Source organism: Macaca nemestrina, chromosome 20 (genome assembly GCF_043159975.1).
Source record: "Macaca nemestrina isolate mMacNem1 chromosome 20, mMacNem.hap1, whole genome shotgun sequence".
Taxonomy (NCBI): domain Eukaryota; kingdom Metazoa; phylum Chordata; class Mammalia; order Primates; family Cercopithecidae; genus Macaca; species Macaca nemestrina.
In genome coordinates, this window is record NC_092144.1 from 45,536,972 (window position 1) to 45,558,120 (window position 21,149).

The following is a 21,149-nucleotide window of genomic DNA, read 5'->3' on the forward strand; positions in this document are numbered from 1 at the left end:
GGAGGCCGAGGTGGGCAGATCACTTGAGGTCAAGGAGTTTGAGACTAGTGTGGGCGACATGGTGAAACCCTGGCTCTACTAAAAATACAAAAATTAGCTGGGCGTGATGGTGGGCGCCTGTGATCCCAGCTACTTGGGAGGCTGAGGCAGAAGAATTGCTTGAATCCGGGAGGCAGAGGTTGCATTGAGCTGAGATCAAACCACTGTACTCCAGCCTGGGTGAGACTCGGTCTCAAAAAACAAACAAAGCAAAAAAACCCAACAACAACAAATTGTAACTTTAACAATTTTATCCTGTGACTGTGCTTTAACTATTCAGAGTGACAATTTTTTTTTTTTTTTTTTGAGACAGGGTCTCACTCTGTCACCCAGATTGGAGTACAGTAGCGTGATCTCAGTTCACTGCAACCTCCGCTTCCCAGGCTCAAGCAATTCTCCTGCCTCAGCCTCCCGAGTAGCTGGGATTACAGGCGTGCGCCACCACGCCTAATTTTTGTATTTTTAGTAGAAGGGGTTTCACCATGTTGGCCAAGCTGGTTCGAACTCCTGACCTCAAATGATCCACCCGCCTCGGCCTCCCAAAGTGCTGGGATTACAGGCGTGAGCCACCATGCCTGACCTTAGAGTGACAATTTTTCATGTCATAGCTTTGAGCCCCTCCGAAAGAACATTTTAATCACTAAACAACTTAAGGGAAAATGACATACAGAACATTGCTTTCTAACTTTTTATAGGCCACAGCACATACAGACAATTGGTAAGACAGCTGGTATCAAAGTGCAGCTGGCCCCTGCCCCAGATATTGGCTGGCTACCCCAAGAGCTAAGGGGATCAGTTTCTTGAGATTCCAGACTCACTGGCAAACCCTGATCCAGATTTCACTTTGGATCGAGGCTCTATTCCCCATCATTGTGATGTCATGGGGACAAAGTATCAACAGTCTGAAATCATCATTAATTCAGGACGTAAAGTTTCAGACATTTCATATAAAATTAGCTGCTGCTGCCTTTTTTTTTTTTTTTTTTTTTTCTTTTTAGACTCATTCTTGCTCTGTCGCCCAGGCTGGAGTGCTGTGGCATGATCTCGGCTTACTGCAACTTTCACCTCCTAGGTTCAAGTGATTCTCCTGCCTCAGCCTCCCGAGTAGCTGGGACTACGGCCGTGCACCATCACGCCTAATTTTTTTGGGAGGTGGAGGGATGTAGTTTCTCTCTTGTTGCCCAGGCTAGAGTGCAATGGTGTAGTCTCGGCTCACTGCAACCTCCATATCCTGAGTTCAAGCAATTCTCCTGTCTCAGCCTCCCAAGCAGCTGGGATTACAGGTGCATACCACCACTCTCAGCTAATTTTTGTACTTTTAGTACAGATGGAGTCTCAAGCCTCTCATGCTTTAGCCTCAAGGACTACGGGCACGCGCCACCACACCTGGCTAACTTTTGTATTTTTTAGTAGAGAGGTTTTGCCATGTTGGTCAAACTGGTCTTGAACTCCTGACCTCAGGTGATCCACCTGCCTCGGCCTCCCAAAGTGCTGGGATTACAGGCATGCACCACTGCACCTGGCTAATTTGTGTATTTTTAGTAGAGACGGGGTTTCACCATGTTGGCCAGGCTGGTCTCAAACTCCTGACCTCAAGTGATCCGCCTGCCTCAGCCTCCCAAAGTGCTGAGATTACAGGTGTGAGCCACCTTACCAGGCCACTCTTCTGTTAATTTCTAATCTTCTGAATTTCTAACCTTTTGATTGAAGGCCTCATAATAATTATGCTTTCCCACTATTTTTCAGAATAAATGATCATAACAACTGGTCATGAAGACTTTTGAATATGTGATACATTCATAAGCCTCTCCCCTCATATAAACTCCTTATCAGTGATACTGATAATAAAATTAATGACAATAGCTAGTATTTACTGAGCACGTGTGTGTGCCAGGTATTACTTCTAAGGCTTTACATAAAATATCTAATTTAGTCCTCATAAAAATTCTATTAGTTAGGCATAATAATCACCACTTAAAAATAAGTAAACTGGGTCAGGCGCGGTGGCTCACGCCTGTAATCCCAGCACTTTGGGAGGCCAAGGTGGGCAGATCATGAGGTCAGGAGATCAAGACCATCCTGGCCAACATGGTGAAACCCCATCTCTACTAAAAATACAAAAATTAGCTGGGCGTGGCAGCGCGTGCCTGTAATCCCAGCTACTTAGGAGGCTGAGGCAGAAGAATCGCTTGAACCCAGGAGGCAGAGGTTGCAGCGAGCTGAGATCGCAACACTGCACTCCAACCTGGTGACAGAGCTAGACTTTGTCTCACCAAAAAAAAAAGTAAACTGAGGGACAAAGAGATTGCATAACTTGCCCAATTATGCTATGTAGTCCATAATCAGGGGAAGTGAGCACTGCTAAGTAAGGTATATGCCATGATGAAAGGCACAGTCACAGAATCTTTTTTTTTTTTTTTGAGACAGAGTTTTGCCCTGGTCACCCAGGCTGGAATGCAATGGTGTGATCTCGGCTTGTTGCAACCTCCGCCTCCTGGGTTCAAATGATTTTCCTGCCTCAGCCTCCTGAGTAGCTGGGATTACAGGCACCTGCCACCATGCCTGGCTAATTTTTGTATTTTTAGTAGATACGGGGTTTCACCACATTGGCCAGGCTGGTATCAAACTCCTGACCTCAAATGATCTGCCAGCCTCGACCTCCGAAAGCGCTGGGATTACAGGTGTGAGCCACCATGCCTGGCCACAGAATCTTTTAATAGGGTCATTTTGTGTTAGAAATTCTCAGAAACTTAACATATTTTGAATGGCAAGAAGCAGCTTTTCTGTATTTTTTTTTTTTTTTTTTTTTTTTAGCACAGATTATCTGATGCTTAGGAAACACTGAGTGAGGCAAAAAGAATTCCCACATTTATTGAATTTTCTTTGGGTGTGAGTTTTCTCATGTTCTATCATGGAAGTGACAGGTGTTTCCTGACATTAATTACACTACATTAAAAATTACCTAGTACTGAGCCAGATGTGAACTCCACATAAAAGCTTCTCTTTATTACTCACACTTGAGGCTTTCTAACCAGTATGAATTCTGTAGTGTTCAATGAGTTGTGAACCAAGAATAAATGCCTGGCCACACTCTCTACATTCGTAAGGTTTGATACCGGGATGAATTCTCTGATGTTCGGTAAGTTGTGAACTACGAATAAAGGCCATTCCACACTCCCTGCATTCATAGGGTTTCTCGCAAGTGTGGATTCGCTGATGATGAGTCAGTTGTGAAACACGAATAAAGGCCTTCCCGCATTCCTTACATTCGTAGGGTTTGTCGCCTGTATGAATTCTTTGATGTTGAATGAGGTATGAGCTACGACTGAATGCCTTCCCGCAGTCCTTACATTCATAGGGTCTGTCGCCAGTGTGGACTCTCTGATGTCGTGTGAGCTGGGCGTGCTGTCTAAAGGCCTTCCCACATTCCTTACACTCATAGGGTTTCTCCCCAGAATGAATTCTTTGATGTCGAGTAACTTCTGAGCTGTGAATAAAGCCCTTTCCGCATTCCTTACACTCGTAGGGTTTCTCACCAGTGTGGATGCGCTGGTGGACGGTCAGCTGGGAATGCTGTCTAAAGGCTTTCCCGCATTCTTTACACTCATAGGGTCTGGCGCCCGTGTGGATTCTCCGATGCACAGTGAGTTGGGAGCCACGAATGAAAGCCTTGCCACAGTCTTTACATACATAGGGTTTTTCGCCTGTGTGAGTTCTTTGATGCAGAATCAGCTGGGAATGCTGCCTAAAGCTCTTCCCACATTCTTTGCATTCATAAGGTTTGACACCAGTATGAAGTCTCTGATGCAGAATAAGTTCTGACGTACGACCGAAGGCCTTCCCACAGTCCTTACAGTCATAAGGTTTCTCACCTGTGTGAATTCTCTGATGCTGAACAAGGTGTGAGGCACGGCTGAAGGCCTTCCCACATTCCTTACACCCGAAGGGTTTTTCACCAGTGTGAGTTTTCTGATGTTGAATAAGGTGTGAGCCGCGGCTAAATGCTTTCCCGCATTCCCGACATTCCATCGGTTTCTCACCAGTCTCCCTGCTCCCAGTGTGAGACCTGTGATGCTGGAACGCGGGCATATGTCCATAGGCGACGTTCACTTGCTTAAAATAGCACTCTTCATTGACTTGTCTCTCAAACTGGCCTTCGCATTCCCAGTCAGCTCTAAAATCGGAGCCCTCCAGGTCACAGCATGTAAGGCTTTCCATTATCTCCCAGTTGAATGCCCCGATTTCAAAAATACCTTTTTGTAAAAATTTCTCACACCTGGACTCCAAGTCTGAAAAATAAGAAAAAGATAAATACAAGCTGTGCTCCTTTTCTATGAGAAATAAAAAATTCTATAGAGGCCGGGTGCGGTGGCTCACATCTGTAATCCCAGCACTTTGGGAGGCTGAGGCAGGTGGATCACAAGGTCGGGAGTTCACCTGGCCAAGACGGTGAAACCCCATTTCTATTAAAAATACAAAAATTAGCTGGACATGGTGGTGGGCGCCTGTAGTCCCAGCTACTGGGGAGGCTAAGGCAGGAGAATCGCTTGAACCCGGGAGGCACAGGTTGAGCCAAGATCACGCCACTGCACTCCAACCTGGGTGACAGAGCAAGACTCCGTCTCAGAAAAAAAAATAATAACAACCATAGAAAGTGAATGGCTTATATACATCTCAAATATTATACAATTTCAAAAAAGTACATGAAAGCACACTATGTGAAGAGCTCACACGGTGCCAGAAGGGAGCAAGAAGACAGATTAAGCCAGGGGTTCTCAATTTGTTATCTGTTTTGAGACAGAGTCTTGCTCTGTCTCCCAGGCTGGAGTGCATTGGTACAATCTTGGCTTACTGCAACCTCCGCCTCTTGGGTTCAAGTGATTCTCCTGCCTCAGCCTCCTGAGTAGCTGGGATTACAGGCATGCGCCACCACTCCCGGCTAATTTTTGTATTTTTAGTAGAGATGGGCTTTCACCATATTGGCCGGGCTGGTCTCGAACTCCTGACCTCAAACAATCTACCCGCCCTGGCCTCCCAAAGTGCTGAGATTACAGGTGTGAGCCACCTCCCCTGGCGGAGAACATTTGTATCACTCCAAATAGAAACCCCTGCCCATTAAGCAGTCGCTCCCCATTCCCTATTCCCTCCAGTCCCTGGCAACCATTACTGGCAGAAAGCTACTAATTTTGTCTCTATAAATTTGCCTGTTCTGGACATTTCATGTAAATAAGGCATCTATATTTTCAACACTTATGTGGAAATCTATATTTCCACATAAAATTGATGTCAATCAAAATGAAAATCTCTGCTTAAACATTTCACTGCCTTCCCATTTCGGTGCATTTAGAATTAATTCCAAAGGCCAGGCAAAGTGGCTCATGCCTTAATCCCAGCACTTTGGGAGTCCAAGGCAAGTGGATCGCTTGAGGTCAGGAGTTCAAGACCAGCCCGGACAACATGGAGAAACCCTTCTCTACTAAAAAATACAAAAATTAGCAGGCATGGTGGCAGGTGCCTATAATCCCAGCTACTTGGGAGACCGAGACACAAGAATCACTTGAACCTAAGAGGCAGAGGTTGCAGTGAGCCAAGATGGCACCACTTCATGCCAGCCTGGGGGACAGAGTAAGAGTCCATCTCAGAAAAAAAAAAAAAAAAAAAGAAGAAGCTGGGTGCGGTAGCTCACGTCTGTAATCACAGCACTTTGGGAGACCGAGGTGGGTGGATCACCTGAGGTCAGGTGTTCGAGATCAGCCTGACCAATATGGAGAAACACCGTCTCTACTAAAAATACAAAATTAGCCGGCCGTGGTGGCACATGCCTGTAATCCCAACACTTGGGAGGCTGAGGCAGGAGAATCACTTGAATCCGGGAGGCAGAAGTTGTGGTGAGCTGAGACTGCACCACTGCACTCCAGCATGGGCGACAGAGCAAAACTCTGTCTCAAACAAACAAACAAAAAAAATTACAAACTCACTGCCATGGCTCTCAGGGCTCTTGGCAAAGCAGGTCCCTGCTTGTTTCTGTCACCACTCTGTCTCAGCAAGAGCAGGTCCTCTTCACATTGAATATTCTCCCCTTTCCTCCCGGTCTACAAAACCACCAGCCATCTATGAGCATGTAAAATACATCTAGGCCTTTTCCATCTCAGATCTCTCATCAGGTTCTTCCATCTCTCAAGAATCCTGTCCTGGGCTTTTTGCTGCTTTTCTCATCCTTAAGGTCTCAGATGAAAACTCACACACTCTCTCTCTTTTTTTTTTTTTTTTTTTTTTTTGAGACAGAGTCTTACTCTGTCGCCCAGGCTGGAGTGCAGTGGTGTGATCTCAGCTGACTGCAACCTCCGCCTCCCGGGTTCAAGCGCTTATCCTGCCTCAGCCTCCCGAGTAGCTGGGACTACAGGTGCCTACCACCACGCCTGGGTAATTTTTGTATTTTTAGTAGAGACGGGGTTTCACCATGTTGGCCAGGCTGGCCTGGAACTCCTGACCTCAGGCGATCTGCCCACCTTGGCCTCCCAGAGTGCTGGGATTACAGGCATGAGCCACCACGCCCGGCCCCTTATGTAACGTATATTTTATCCCAATTTTTAAAAATCTAATTAATAAAAGATTGTTATTCTTTCAGAACTGCAAGGAATTAGAAAACACAACAAGCAAATATTCTGTGAAAGACAAGAACACTTTTGTGGAATCAACAGCAATAGGCTTAATATTTTATTTTTATTTATTTATTTTTTGAGACGGAGTCTTGCTCTGTCGCCCAGGCTGGAGTGCAGTGGCCGGATCTCGGCTCACTGCAAGTTCCGCCTCCCGGGTTCACGCCATTCTCCTGCCTCAGCCTCCTGAGTAGCTGGGACTACAGGCGCCCGCCACCTCGCCCGGCTAGTTTTTCTTTTGTATTTTTTAGTAGAGACGGGTTTCACCGTGTTAGCCAGGATGGTCTCCATCTCCTGACCTCGTGATCTGCCCATCTCGCCCTCCCAAAGTGCTGGGATTACAGGCTTGAGCCACCGCGCCTGGCAGGCTTAATATTTTAATATGGAATTACAGTAGAGTCATACGCATAAACTTGTTTTTGTTTTGTTTTGTTTTGTTTTTGAGATGGAATCTCGTTCTGTTACCAAGGCTAGAGTAAAGACACGCGATTGATCTTGTTCCTTGCAACCTCCGCCTCCCAGGTTCAAGCGATTCTCTTGTCTCAGCTCCCTGAGTAGCTGGGATTACAGGTGCCTGCCACCACACCTGGCTAATTTTTGTATTTTTAGTAGAGATGGGGTTTTGCCATGTTGGCCAGACTGGTCTCGAACTCTTGACCTCAAGTAATCCGCCTATCGGTCTCCCAAAGTGCTGGGATTACAGGCGTGTGCCACTGCACCCATCCATACATTGTTAATTTATGCATATTCAATTAACTTTGCTCAAAAAAACACACACAGAATGTGGTAGGTGGGATAACGGCACTCAAAGATGTCTGTGTCTTTATTCCTGGAACCTATGAGTGGTATGTCACACAGCAAGGGGAGTTCGAATTCAGATTACTAACTAGGGCAGGGCTCAGTGGCTCATGCCTGTAATCTCAGCACTTTGTGTGGCCGAGGAGGGTGGATCACCTGAGGTCAGGAGTTCAAAACCAGTCTGACCAACACGGAGAAACCCCGTCTCTACCAACAATACAAAATTAGCTGGGTGTGGTGGTGGGTGCCTGTAATCCCAGCTACTCAGGAGGCTGAGGCAGGAGAATCACTTGAACCCGGGAGGTGGAGGTTGTGGTGAGCAGAGATCTCACCATTGCACTCCAGCTTGGGCAACAAAGACGAAACTCCATCTCAAAAAAAAAAAAAAAAAAAAAAAAGCTAATCAGTTGACCACCATGAGATGGCGAGATTATCCTGGTTTATCTGGGTGGACACAATGTATTCACAAGGGTCCTTAGAAGTGAAAGTGGGAAGGCCAGGTGCAGTGACTCATGCCTGTAATTCCAGCACTTTGGGAGCTTTGGGAGGCCTAGGTGGGTGGATCACTTGAGGTCAGGAGTTTGAGACCAGCCCGGCCAACTTGGCGAAATCCTGTCTCTACTGAAAATACAAAAATTAGCTGGGTGTGGTGGCACACTCCTGTAGTCCCAACTACTTGGGAACTTGGGAAGCTGACACTGGAAAATTACTTGAACCTGGGAGGCTGAGGTTGCAATGAGCTGAGATCGTGCCACTGCACTTCAGCGTGGGCGACAGAGTGAGGCTCTGTCTCAAAAAAAAACCATAAAAGCAAACTTTTTCTGTGAAGGGCCCGATGGTAAATGTTTTAGGGTTTGTGGAATACATAAAGTCTCTATAGCATATTCTTTTTTTTAAAACACTTTCAAAATACCAAAACTGAGGCCGAGGCCCGGTGGCTCAAGCCTGTAATCCCAGCATTTTGGGAGGCCGAGATGGGTGGATCACAAGGTCAGGAGATCGAGACCATCCTGGCTAACATGGTGAAACCCCGTCTCTACTAAAAAATACAAAAAACGGGGCCGGGCGCGGTGGCTCAAGCCTGTAATCCCAGCACTTTGGGAGGCCGAGACGGGCGGATCACGAGGTCAGGAGATCGAGACCATCCTGGCTAACATGGTGAAACCCCGTCTCTACTAAAAAAAATACAAAAAAAACTAGCCGGGCGAGGTGGCGGGCGCCTGTAGTCCCAGCTACTCGGGAGGCTGAGGCAGGAGAATGGCGTGAACCCAGGAGGCGGAGCTTGCAGTGAGCTGAGATCCGGCCACTGCACTCCAGCCTGGGCGACAGAGCGAGACTCCGTCTCAAAAAAAAAAAAAAAAAAAAATACAAAAAACGGCCGGGCGCGGTGGCTCAAGCCTGTAATCCCAGCACTTTGGGAGGCCGAGACGGGCGGATCACGAGGTCAGGAGATCGAGAGACGATCCCGGCTAACACGGTGAAACCCCGTGTCTACTAAAAAATACAAAAAAAATAGCCGGGCGAGGTGGCGGGCGCCTGTAGTCCCAGCTACTCGGGAGGCTGAGGCAGAAGAATGGCGTAAACCCAGGAGGCGGAGCTTGCAGTGAGCTGAGATCCGGCCACTGCACTCCAGCCTGGGTGACAGAGCAAGACTCCGTCTCAAAAAAAAAAAAAAAAAAAAAATACAAAAAACTAGCCGGGCGAGGTGGCGGGCGCCTGTAGTCCCACTTGGGAGGCTGAGGCAGGAGAATGGCGTGAACCTGGGAGGTGGAGCTTGCAGTGAGCCGAGATCCGGCCACTGCACTTCAGCCTGGGCGACAGAGCGAGACTCCATCTCAAAAAAAAAAAAAAAAAAATACCAAAACTGTTCTTGGCTCTAGGGCTGTATGAAAAACTGGTTATGGACTGCATTTATTTGACCCACAGATTGCAGTTTGCCAACCCCTGGTCTAGGGCACAGGGAAGTAAATGATGGTAAAGATCTTAAGGTCTTGCTTTGCTTAGAAAAACTTCAAAGATACGATTTCCTACCATTTTTCTTTTTTTTTTTTTTTCCTGAGATGGAGTCTCGTTCTTGTTGCCCAGGCTGGAGTGCAGTGGGGCGATCTCAGCTCTCTGCAACCTCTGCCTCCCGGACCATTTTTCAATAAAAGGAGCCAGCACTCTTTTGAGAACTGGCTGATTTAAGGGCTGAGGCAAGAAAAATCTGAAATAACCATGGAACATGCTGTGGTACCAGAAAACATGGAAGTACACAAAAGAGAATGAGGGCGTGTTGAGAGAACCCAGGAGCCAAGCTTAAGGAGTTCTCAAGGGCCAAAGCCTGAACAATTGGAGCAAGGAAATAAACCATGAAAGTAGTGACTATAGCCCATAGAATAAAATAAATACCCATGAACTCATCGCGATATAAAGAAATCATTGAATGAATAAATGAATGGGAGGCCAGGAAAAGTGGCTCACGCCTGTACTCCCAGCACTTTGGGAGGCTGAGGTGGGTGGATCACAAGGTCAGGAGATCAAGACCATCCTGGCTAACATGGTAAAACCCCGTCTCTACTAAATATACAAAAAATTAGCCAGGTGTGGTGGCGGGAGCCTGTAGTCATAGCTACTCGGGAGGCTGAGGCAGGAGAACGGCGTGAACCCGGGAGGCAGAGCTTGCAGTGAGCAGAGGTCGCACCACTGCACTCCAGCCTGGCGACAGAGCAAGACTCCATCTCAAAAACAAAAATAAAAACAAAACAAAACAAAAATAAGTGAATAGGAGAGGGCTAGGGACAGCTCTTCCTTACCAAAGAATTCCAATTAATAAATGGTGAAGATATAAGGGACACAGAAAATCAACATTAGGCAAGTGACAGAGTAATAGCTGGTGCAGACAAGGTCTAGTGATGGATGCCAAAATCAGGGGGTGGAAGGAGGAAAAGCAGCACATTTGCCTAGTGTGGAAGTATTTCGCCATAAGATATTTATCAATTACAAATGGAAACTTTACAGGTGAGAAACAAGAGAGGCCCTATTTACCAAGTGATCAAAGTGAACAGCATCTATCTTTTTTTTTTTCTGAGACGGAGTCTCACTCTGTTGCCCAAGCTGGAGTACAGTGGCGCAATCTCGGCTCACTGCAACCTCTGCTTCCCGGGTTCAAGCGATTCTCCTGCCTCAGACTCCCGAGTAGCTGGGACTACAGGCACCCGCCACCACACCCAGCTAATTTTTGTATTTTTAGTGGAGACAGGGTTTCACCATATTGGCCAGGCTGGTCTCGAACTCCTGACCTTGTGATCCACCCGCCTTGGCCTCCCAAAGTGCGAACAGCACCTATCTTACCAAGTGATCAAAATGAACAGCACCAGTAATATGGCATGTTGATGTTTGATATGTGATACACAGAGAAGAACACAACATCACTTCTGTGATATTCTTGCTAAAATGCAGAATCTCACTGTGAGAAAACATTAGACAAACACGAAGTGAGAGACAATTTACAAAAAACTACTCATTAAGAGGATCAGCTGGCTGGGTGTGGTGGCTCATGCCTGTAATCCCAGCACTTTGGGAGGCTGAGGTGGGCAGGTCACTCGAGCTCAGGAGTTTCAGACCAGCCTGGCCAACATAGTGAAACCCCATATCTACCGAATATACAAAAATTAGCCAGGCGTGGTAGTGTGCACCTGTAATCCTAGCTACTCAGGAGGCTGAGACAGGAGAATTACTTGAACCCGGGAGGCAGAGGCTGCAGTGAGCTGAGATCGCACCACTGCACTCCAGCGTGGGTGACAGAGTGAGATACCGTCTCAGAAAAAAACAACAAAAAATTTTTATTTATTTATTTATTTTGAAATGGAGTGTTGCTCTGTCACCCAGGCTGGAGCGCAGTGGCACGATCATAGCTCACCGCAGCCTTGATCTCCCAGGCTCTAGTGATTCTCCTGCCTCAGCCTCTTGATTAGCTGGGACTACAGGTGTGTGCCACCTTGCCTGGCTAATTTTTTTATTTTTTGTAGAGAAGGGGTCTTGTAGCCGGGCGCGGTGGCTCACGCCTGTAATCCCAGCACTTTGGGAGGCCGAGGCAGGCGGATCATGAGGTCAGGAGATCGAGACCATCCTGGCTGACACAGTGAAACCCCGTCTCTACTAAAAATACAAAAAATTAGCCGGGTGCTGTGGCGGGCGCCTGTAGTCCCAGCTACTCGGGAGGCTGAGGCAGGAGAATGGCGTGAACCCGGGAGGCGGTGCTTGCAGTGAGCCGAGATCGCGCTACTGCACTCCAGCCTGGGCGACAGAGCGAGACTCTGTCTCAAAAAAAAAAAAAAAAAAAAAAAAAAAGGAGAAGGGGTCTTGCTATGCTGTTCAGGCTGATAAATGTCATTTTTAAAGAAAAAAAAAAAAACAAAACCAGTCTTTTCGTGTGGCCAAAAACTGAGGGAAACTTTAAGAGTCTTCTTTAGATAGAGAGAAAATGATCCCAGATGAAAAATAAAAATGACAACAACAGGCTGGGCATGGGGCTCACACCTGTAATCCCAGCACTTTGGGAGGCCGAGGTGGGCAGATCACAAGGTAAGGAGATTGAGACCATCCTGGCTAACACAGTGAAACCCCGTCTCTACTAAAAAATACAAAAAACTAGCCGGGCCGGGCGCGGTGGCTCACGCCTGTAATCCCAGCACTTTGGGAGGCCGAGGCGGGCGGATCACAAGGTCAGGAGATCGAGACCACGGTGAAACCCCGTCTCTACTAAAAATACAAAAAATTAGCCGGGCGCGGTTGTGGGCGCCTGTAGTCCCAGCTACTCGGGAGGCTGAGGCAGGAGAATGGCGTGAACCCGGGAGGCGGAGCTTGCAGTGAGCCGAGATCGCGCCACTGCACTCCAGCCTGGGCGACAGAGCGAGACTCCGTCTCAAAAAAAAAAAAAAAAAAAAAAAAAAAAAAAAAAAAAAAAACTAGCCGGGCGAGGTGGCGGGCGCCTGTAGTCCCAGCTACTCAGGAGGCTGAGGCAGGAGAATGGCGTGAACCCAGGAGGCGGAGCTTACGAGCCGAGATCCGGCCACTGCACTTCAGCCTGGGTGACAGAGCGAGACTCCGTCTCAAAAAAAGTAAAAATAAAAAAATTAAAAAGACAACAATAGCGGAGAAGTTAGGAAAGGGTCACTGGTGATTCAGGATTCACAGATTCCAATACTGTCCACCAAGTGCCAATCGAGAATACTCACTAACATTTATGTAGTCATCACAATTGCCTTTCTGGGCACTTTCACACTATATTTCATATAACAGCAACTCTTTTTTTTTTTTTTTTTTTTGAGACAGAGTCTCCCTCTGTTGTACAGGCTGGAGTGTAATGGTGTGATCTCGGCTCACTGCAACCTCCTCCTCCCAGATTCAAGCGATTCTCATGCCTCAGCCTCCAGAGTAGCTGGGATCACAGATGTGTGCCACCATGCACAGCTTATTTTTGTATTTTTACAAAATATAAAAGGAGTTTTACCATGTTGGCCAAACTGGTCTTGAACTCCCGACCTCCAGTGATCCGCCCACCTTGGCCTCCCAAAGTGCTGGGATTACAGGGGTGAGGTACCACGTCCAGCCTAACGGCAATATTTTTATACCATTTGCCAAGGAGGAAACTGAAGCACAGAGAATTTAAGTAATTTATGCAAACTCACAGAGCTACTAAGTGGCAGAGCCAGGATTTGAACTCAGGCAGTCTGACTCCAGTGTCTGTGCCCTCAACCACTACACAACCCTACCGCTCAAAAGTTAAGAGAATAAATGAATGGCTGAATTACTGTTGCAGAGGCTGGAGTGCAGTGGCACAATCTCGGCTCACTGCAACCTCTGTCTCCTGGGTTCAAGCAATTCTCCTGCCTTAGCCTCCTGAGTAGCTGGGGTTACAGGCACTGGCCACCATGCCCGGCTAATTTCTGTATTTTTAGGAGAGATGGGGTTTCACCATGTTGGCCAGGCTGGTCTTGAACTCCTGGCTTCAAGTGATCTGCCCACCTCGGCCTCCCAAAGTGCTGAGATTACAGGTGTGGGCCACCGTGTCCAGCCAAGAAAATGTTTTTTTGGTTTGTTTTTGGAGATAGAGTTTCACTTTTGTCACTCTGGCTGGAATGCAATGGCGTAATCTCAGCTCACTGCAACCTCTGCCTCCCGGGTTCAAGAGATTCTCCTGCCTCAGCCTCCCAAGTAGCTGGAATTACAGGCACCCGCCACCATGCCCAGCTAATTTTTGTACTTTTAGTAGAGACGGGATTTTACCATGTTGGCCAGGGTGGTCTTGAACTCCTGACCTCAGGTGATACACCCACCTCAGCCTCCCAAAGTGCTGGGATTACATGCATGAGCCACCATGCCTGGTCAAGAAAATAAGTTTTCTAAGGGATGAAGATACTTGTAGAAAAAAGGATCTGGCTGGGTACTGTGGCTCACACCTGTAATCTCACTTTGGCCTCCCAAAGTGGGAGGATCGCTTAAGCCCAGGAGATGGAGGCTGCAGTGAGCTGTGATCATGCCACTGCACTCCAGCATGGATGACAGAGTGAGATTCTGCCTCTAAAAAAAAGGATACAAAGTACAGGTAAAAAGGTGGCCACTGGGGAAGAAATAGGTACATCTCTTTTTAAAAAGGAAGGAAAATGTGAGAGAACAGAGAAGAGAGATGAATTAATGGGAGTAGGCCAAGGTTCTCTTGGGAGCTGATGCTAATAAGGTCTTTACTCGCCACATCTTCACATTTCAGGCCTTTCTTCCACAGTAGGGCTTTGAGGCAACTTCCCACAGTAACTCAAGTTGCTCCTGTCAGTCGACGCACCCAGGGACCTCCCCCTGTCGAAACCAGCCCTCGCTCACCTGGGCACCATGGTCCTGTCACATCATTTGCAATCATCCAGGGCTCTTTCCCTTGCTCCAATAAGGAGACGACATCAGGCTTAGAAATGGAGAGTCCTGTTTACAGGAAAAGAAACGGGGTGTGATGAGACTGCTCCAAAATCCAAACCCAGTTCCCTGGTCACCATGGAAAAGACGCAATCACAAGGCAGGCGGAAGGTTGTCTGAAGGATGGGAAGACCTAGGTGTCCAGTGGAATGACTTGTTTCCAATTCCACAAAGGACAAAACAATTTTTCAGTCACCAGAAATTCAGTCAGAAAGTTGTAAGTTACCCTAGAAATTCACAATGAAGAAACCAGAAATTCCAGAAGGGTAGTCCTGAATTATGTGGAGTAGATGTGTGGTGACCACTCTCCATGAACTCCTCCTTCCCCTCCAATCTATTCCTTGATGCTCCTGGCCTTGTTCTGTGCCCGGCTCTGGGATCCCAACAGCTCACTGTAAGAACTGCATTACCCATGCCCTCTGGGTTCTCATTGGCTTTGGCAGACAAAAAGCATCAGCTGGAGATCAGCGGACAGGAGGAGAGCGAGCACTGGGCATTTCTTACCCCTCTCTCTCCCTCCTTTAACCCAGGAGCTCTGGAAGTAGCTACAGCAATTGCTGGCTGGTCCCCTCTCCATGGCTGTAGTTTGTAGCATCTCCCGTGACAGTTTCCTCTCCTCACCCATTTAGGCAGAGATGGAAACAGCACCCCATGGTTGTAGTCCCCAGTGCCTTGCTTTCCGTCTGGCCTGTGCGATACAATCTCCTTACCTAGTGAGGCCAAGTGACCAAAGTTCTCCAGAGTCACCTCCCTGTACAAGTCCCTCTGAGCAGGTTCCAGGCACTTCCATTCTTCCAGAGAGAACTCTATAGCCACGTCCCTGAATGTCACCAGTCCCTGAAACAATAAACCCACACATTTGGGTATATTAAGAAATGTTTTTCCACTTTTTATTATGAAAATTTTCAGAATGCACAAAAGTACAAAAGTATACAGTAATGACCCCCTATATGCATCAGTCTGCTTCAACAGCTAACAAGGTGCACCCTGTTTCATCTCTTCCCTTCTATCTTTTACTCCCCATGTACTGTGAGGCAAATCTCACATGCCACACATCATAATACTTCACCCACAGATACTTTAGTATCCAACAGATTATTGACTTCTCTTAGAAAAACATATAATAGCCGGGCGCGGTGGCTCACGCCTGTAATCCCAGCACTTTGGGAAGCTGAGGCGGGCGGATCACGAGGTCAGGAGATCAAGGCCATCCTGGCTAACACGGTGAGACCTCATCTCTACGAAAAATACAAAAAATTAGCCAGGCATGGTGGTGGGCACCTGTAGTCCCAGCTACTCGGGAGGCTGAGGCAGGAGAATGGCATGAACTCGGGAGGTGGAGTTTGCAATGAGCCGAGATGGTGCCACTGCACTCCAGTCTGGGCAACAGAGCAAGACTCCATCTCAAAAAAAAAAAAAAAAGAAAAACACATAATACTCAGAATATCATTATCATACTTAATTAATGTATCAATAATTTCCCAATCAACAGATTAAGTTCTAATTGCCCCAATGTTCTCAATTTTTTTTTTTTTGAGATGGAGTTTCACTCTTGTTGCCCAGGCTAGAGTGCAATGGCGCGATCTCAGCTCACCACAACCTCTGCGTCCTGAGTTCAAGCGATTCTCCTGCCTCAGCCTCCCAAGTAGCTGGGATTACAGGCATGCACCACCACATCTGGCTAATTTTGTATTTTTAGTAGAGACAGGGTTTCTCCATGTTGGTCAGGCTGGTCTCGAACTCCTGACCTCAGGTGATCCACCCGCCTCGGCCTCCCAAAGTGCTGGGATTACAGGCGTGAGGCCGCATCCGGCCTCTTTTTTTTTTTTTTTGAGACCGAGTCTCACTCTGTTGCTCAGGCTGGAGTGCAGTGGTGTGTGGAGTGCAGTGTAGTGGAATGGAGTACAATGGCTCACTGCAACCTCTGCCTCCCAGGTTCAAGCAATTCTCCTGCCTTAGCCTCCCAAGTAGCTGGGGTTATAGGCACCCGCTACCGCGCCCAGCAAATGTTTTTTGTATTTTTAGTAGAGACAAGGTTCTTCCATGTTGGCCAGGCTGGTCTCAAACTCCTGGCCTCAAGTGATCTGCCCTCAAGTGATCCTGGCCTCCCAAAGTGTTGGGATTATAAGCATGAGCCAGTGCACCTGGCCTCGAATTTTTTTTTTTTTTTCTGAGACATGGTCTTGCTCAGTCACCCAGGCTGGAGTACAGTGGTGTGTTCATGGTTCACTGCAGCCTCGACCTCAGCTCAAACAATCCTCCCATCTCAGCCTCCCAAGTAGCTAGCACCACAGTGTGTGTGCACAACCATGCCCAGCTAATCTTTATATTACTTGTAGAGAGGAGGGTCTCACTATGTTGCCCAGGCTGGTCTTCAGTTCCTGGGCTCAAGTGATCCTTCCACCTGGGCCTCCCAAAGTGCTGGGATTACAGGCATGAGCCACTGTGCCCAGCAGTGATTTTTCTAAATTAACAAATTCAGTGCTTACCAAAAGTGATTTTTTTTTTTTTTTTGAGACAGAGTTTCACTGTTGTTGCCCAGGCTGGAGTGCAAAGGCACGATCTCGGGTCACCGCAACCTCCAACTCCCGGGTTCAAGTGATTCTCCTGCCTCAGCCTCCCAAGTAGCTGGGATTACAGGCACCCACCACCACATTCAGCTAATTTTTGTGTATTTTTAGTAGAGACGGGGTTTCTCCGAGGTGGACGGATCACCTGAGGTTGGGAGTTTGAGACCAGCCTCACCAACATGGAGAAACCCCATCTCTACTAAAAATACAAAATTAGCTGGGTGTGGTGGTGTATGCCTGTAATCCCAGCTACTCAGGAGGCTGAGGCAGGAGAATTGCTTGAACCTGGGAGGCAGAGGCTTCAGTGAGCCGAGATCACGACACTGCACTCCAGCCTGGGCAACAAGAGCGAAACTCCATCTCAAAAAAAAAAAAAGAAAGAAACATTTGAATTAGTAGAGTTCCCACCTTCTGGATTTGACGGATTGCATCTTCGTGATGTAGTTTCACAGGTGCTTAATTTCCATATTCCCTGTGAAACAGCAGTTAGATCTGGGGGTCTGACTTCCATTTTCGAGGGAAGGGCATTAATATATCAGGGATGGTGGTGTGTACTTCCTGTAGCATCCCATTAGGAGGCACATAATGACTGGACATGCCTTTATTTATTATTTGAGACAGGGTCTCACTCTGTCACCCAGGTTGGAGTGTGGTGGCGCAATCGTAGCTCACGGGAGCCTTGACCTCCCAACTCAAGCTATCCCCCTGCCTCAGCCTCCCAAGTAGCTGGCACTAAAGGTGTGCACCACCATACCCAGCTAATTTTTTATTTTTTGTAGAGATGGGGTCTCACTATGTTGTCCAGGCTGGTCTTGAATTCCTGGACTCAAGTGATCCACCCACCTTGACCTACCAAAGTGCTGGGATTATAGGTGTGGGCCACTGTGCCTGGCCCAATTTTTTTTTTTTTTTTTTTTTTTTTGAGACGGAGTCTTGCTCTGTCACCCAGGCTGGAGTGCAGTGGCCAGATCTCGGCTCACTGCAAGCTCCGCCTCCCGGGTTCACGCCATTCTCCTGCCTCAGCCTCCCGAGTAGCTGGGACTACAGGCACCCGCCACCTCACCCGGCTAGTTTTTTGTAATTTTTAGTAGAGACGGGGTTTCACCGTGTTAGCCAGGATGGTCTCGATCTCCTGACCTCGTGATCCGCCTGTCTCGGCCTCCCAAAGTGCTGGGATTACAGGCTTGAGCCACCGCGCCCGGCCTCCAATTTTTTTTTTTTTTTTTGAGACGGAGTCTCGCTCTGTCACCCAGGCTGGAGTGCAGTGGCCGGATCTCAGCTCACTGCAAGCTCCGCCTCCCGGGTTTATGCCATTCTCCTGCCTCAGCCTCCCGAGTAGCTGGGACTACAGGCGCCTGCCACCTCGCCCGGCTAAGTTTTTGTATTTTTAGTAGAGACGGGGTTTCACTGTGTTAGCCAGGATGGTCTCGATATCCTGACCTCGTGATCCGCCCGTCTCGGCCTCCCAAAGTGCTGGGATTACAGGCTTGAGCCACCGCGCCCGGCCTCCAATTTTTTTAAGACACAGAATCTTGCTCTGTCACCCAGGCTGGAGTGCAGTGGTGCAATCATGGCTCACTGTTGCCTCAAATTCCTGAGCTCAAGCAATCCTCCCACCTCAGCCTCCCAAGTGACTGGGACTACAGGCACATGTCACCATACTAAGCTATTTTTGTTAAAAATTATTTTTTGTAGAGGTGAGGTCTTGCTATATTGTCCAGGCTGGTCTCAAACTTCTGGGCTCAAGCAATCCTCCCACCTTGGCCTTCCAAAGCGCTGGGATTAAAAGTCGAGCCACAGTGCCTGTCTTTTACCATTTTTTTGTTGTTGTTTTTGTTATGCTTTGTTTTGTTTTTTTGTTTGGTTTCTGAGATGCAGTCTCTCCCTGTTGCCCAGGCCAGAGTGCAGTGGCATGATTTCGGCTCACTACAACCTCCGCCTTCCAGGTTCAAGTGATTCTCCTGCCTCAGCCTCCCAAGTAGCTGGGATTACAGGTGCATGCCACCACGCCTGGCAAATTTTTTTATTTCTTTTTTTTTTTTTTTTTTTTTGAGACGGAGTCTCGCTCTGTCGCCCAGGCTGGAGTGCAGTGGCCAGATCTCAGCTCACTGCAAGCTCCGCCTCCTGAGTTCATGCCATTCTCCGGCCTCAGCCTCCCGAGTAGCTGGGACTACAGGCGCCCGCCACCTCGCCCGGCTATTTTTTGTATTTCTTAGTAGAGACGGGGTTTCACCGTGTTAGCCAGGATGGTCTCGATCTCCTGACCTCGTGATCCGCCCATCTCGGCCTCCCAAAGTGCTGGGATTACAGGCTTGAGCCACCGCGCCCGGCCTTATTTCTTATTTTTTGAGACATAGTCTCACTCTGTCGCCCAGGCTGGAGTGCAGTGGCACAATCTCGGCTCACCGCAACCTCCACCTCCCGGGTTCAAGTGATTCTCCTGCCTCAGCCTCCAGAGTAACTGGGATTACAGGCGCATGCCACCACTCCTGGCTAATTTTTGTATCTTTAGTAGAGACGGGGTTTCACCATGTTGGCCAGGCTGGTTTTGAACACCTGACCTCAGGTGATCTACCTGCCTCGGCCTCCCAAGGTGTTGGGATTGCAGGCGTGAGCCACCATGCCCGGCCCCTAATTTTTGTAGTTTTAATAGAGATGGGGTTTCACCATGTTGGCCAGGCTGGTTGTGAACTCCTGACCTCAAGTGATCTAACCCTCTCGTTCTCCCACAGTGTTGGGATTACAGGTATGAGCCACTGTGCTCAGCCTCCTGTCCCTTTTTTTTTTTTTTTTTTTTCTTGAGACAGAGTCTCACTCTGTCGCCCGGGCTGGAGTGCAGTGGTGCAATCTTGGCTTACTGCAACCCCCGCCTCCCAGGTTCAAGCAATTCTCCTGCCTCAGTCTCCCGAAGAGCTGGGACTACAGGCGCATGCCACCATGCACGGCTAATTTTTTGTATTTTTAGTAGAGACGGAGCTTTATCATGTTGGCCAGGCTGGTCTCAACCTCCTGACCTCATGATCTGCCCACCTTGGTCTCCCAAAGTGCTGGGATTACAGGCGTGAGCCACCATGCCCAGCCCACCTGTCCCATTTTAAATGAGGTTAAAATTGATTAGTAGGGTCAGGTTTTGACAAGCTGACTCATCCAGTAAATATATTGAGGAGATGAAGAAGAATTTTTTTTTTTGAGATGGAGTCTTACCCTGTTTGCCCAGGCTGGAGTGCAGTGGTGCGATCTCAGTTCACTGCAAGCTCCGCCTCCCGGGTTCACGCCATTCTCCTGCCTCAGCCTCCTGAGTAGCTGGGACTACAGGTGCCCGCCACTGTGCCCGGCTAATTTTTTTGTATTTTTAGTAGAGACGGGGTTTCACCATGTTGGTTAGACTGGTCCTGACCTCGTGATGCGCCCACCTTGGCCTCCCAAAGTGTTGGGATGACAGGCTCAGCCACTGCACCCAGCCTAATTTTGATTTTTAATATTTTTTTTTTGTAGAGACAGAATCTCACTATGTTACCCAGGCTGGTCTCAAACCTCTGGTCTGAAGTGATCCTCCCGCCTCAGCCTCCCAAAGCACTGGGATTACAGGCCTGAGCCACTATACCCGGCCAAGGACATTTACGAGGAGATGAAGAAGGGCACTGGAGGAAGGAGGTAATGAAGCATGACAGAATCTAGAGCTGCAGGCCTGTGCCACGAAGGAAGCATAATAAGCACAGTTATATGACTAACGGTTCATATACTCTTGAGCACTCCTGTGGCTACAGATAAAACTGTCTGCAGACAGCAGGACACTTCTATCTTCCATGGCCTGGGAATGAGCAGAAAAGAGCTAAGTGGGGTCCCATAAATAAGCGAAATAGGCTGGGCGTGATGGCCCATGCCTGTAATCCCAGCACTTTGGGAGGCCGAGGCGGGTGGATCACCTGAGGTCAGAAGTTCAAGACCAGCCTGGTTAACATGGCGAAACCCAGTCTCTACTAAATATACAAAAACTAGCTGGGTGTGGTGGCGGGCGCCTGTAATTCCAGCTACTCAGGAGGCTGAGGCAGGAGAATCGCTTGAACCCGGGAGGCAGAGGTTGCAGTGAGCTGAGATCGCGCCATTGTGCTCCAGCCTGGGCAGGCAACAAGAG

At 48.2% G+C, this 21,149-nt stretch overlaps 1 protein-coding gene across 5 annotated transcripts in view; it reads right to left on the reverse strand.

The window, feature by feature from the left end:
- Window positions 1-490: 490 nt before the first annotated feature.
- LOC105495473 (zinc finger protein 565) overlaps window positions 491-21,149 on the reverse strand; it is a 42,178-nt gene continuing 21,519 nt past the window's right edge. For all 5 annotated transcript variants that reach the window (XM_011765083.2, XM_071086458.1, XM_011765082.2 and 2 more), the window contains 3 exons: window positions 15,155-15,281; window positions 14,358-14,453; window positions 491-4,328 (listed from right to left, as the gene is read on the reverse strand). In XM_011765083.2, the coding sequence (XP_011763385.2) occupies window positions 3,067-4,328; window positions 14,358-14,453; window positions 15,155-15,281 (1,485 nt within the window). In that variant the 3' untranslated portion in view covers window positions 491-3,066. The remainder of the gene's footprint in view (window positions 4,329-14,357; window positions 14,454-15,154; window positions 15,282-21,149) is intronic.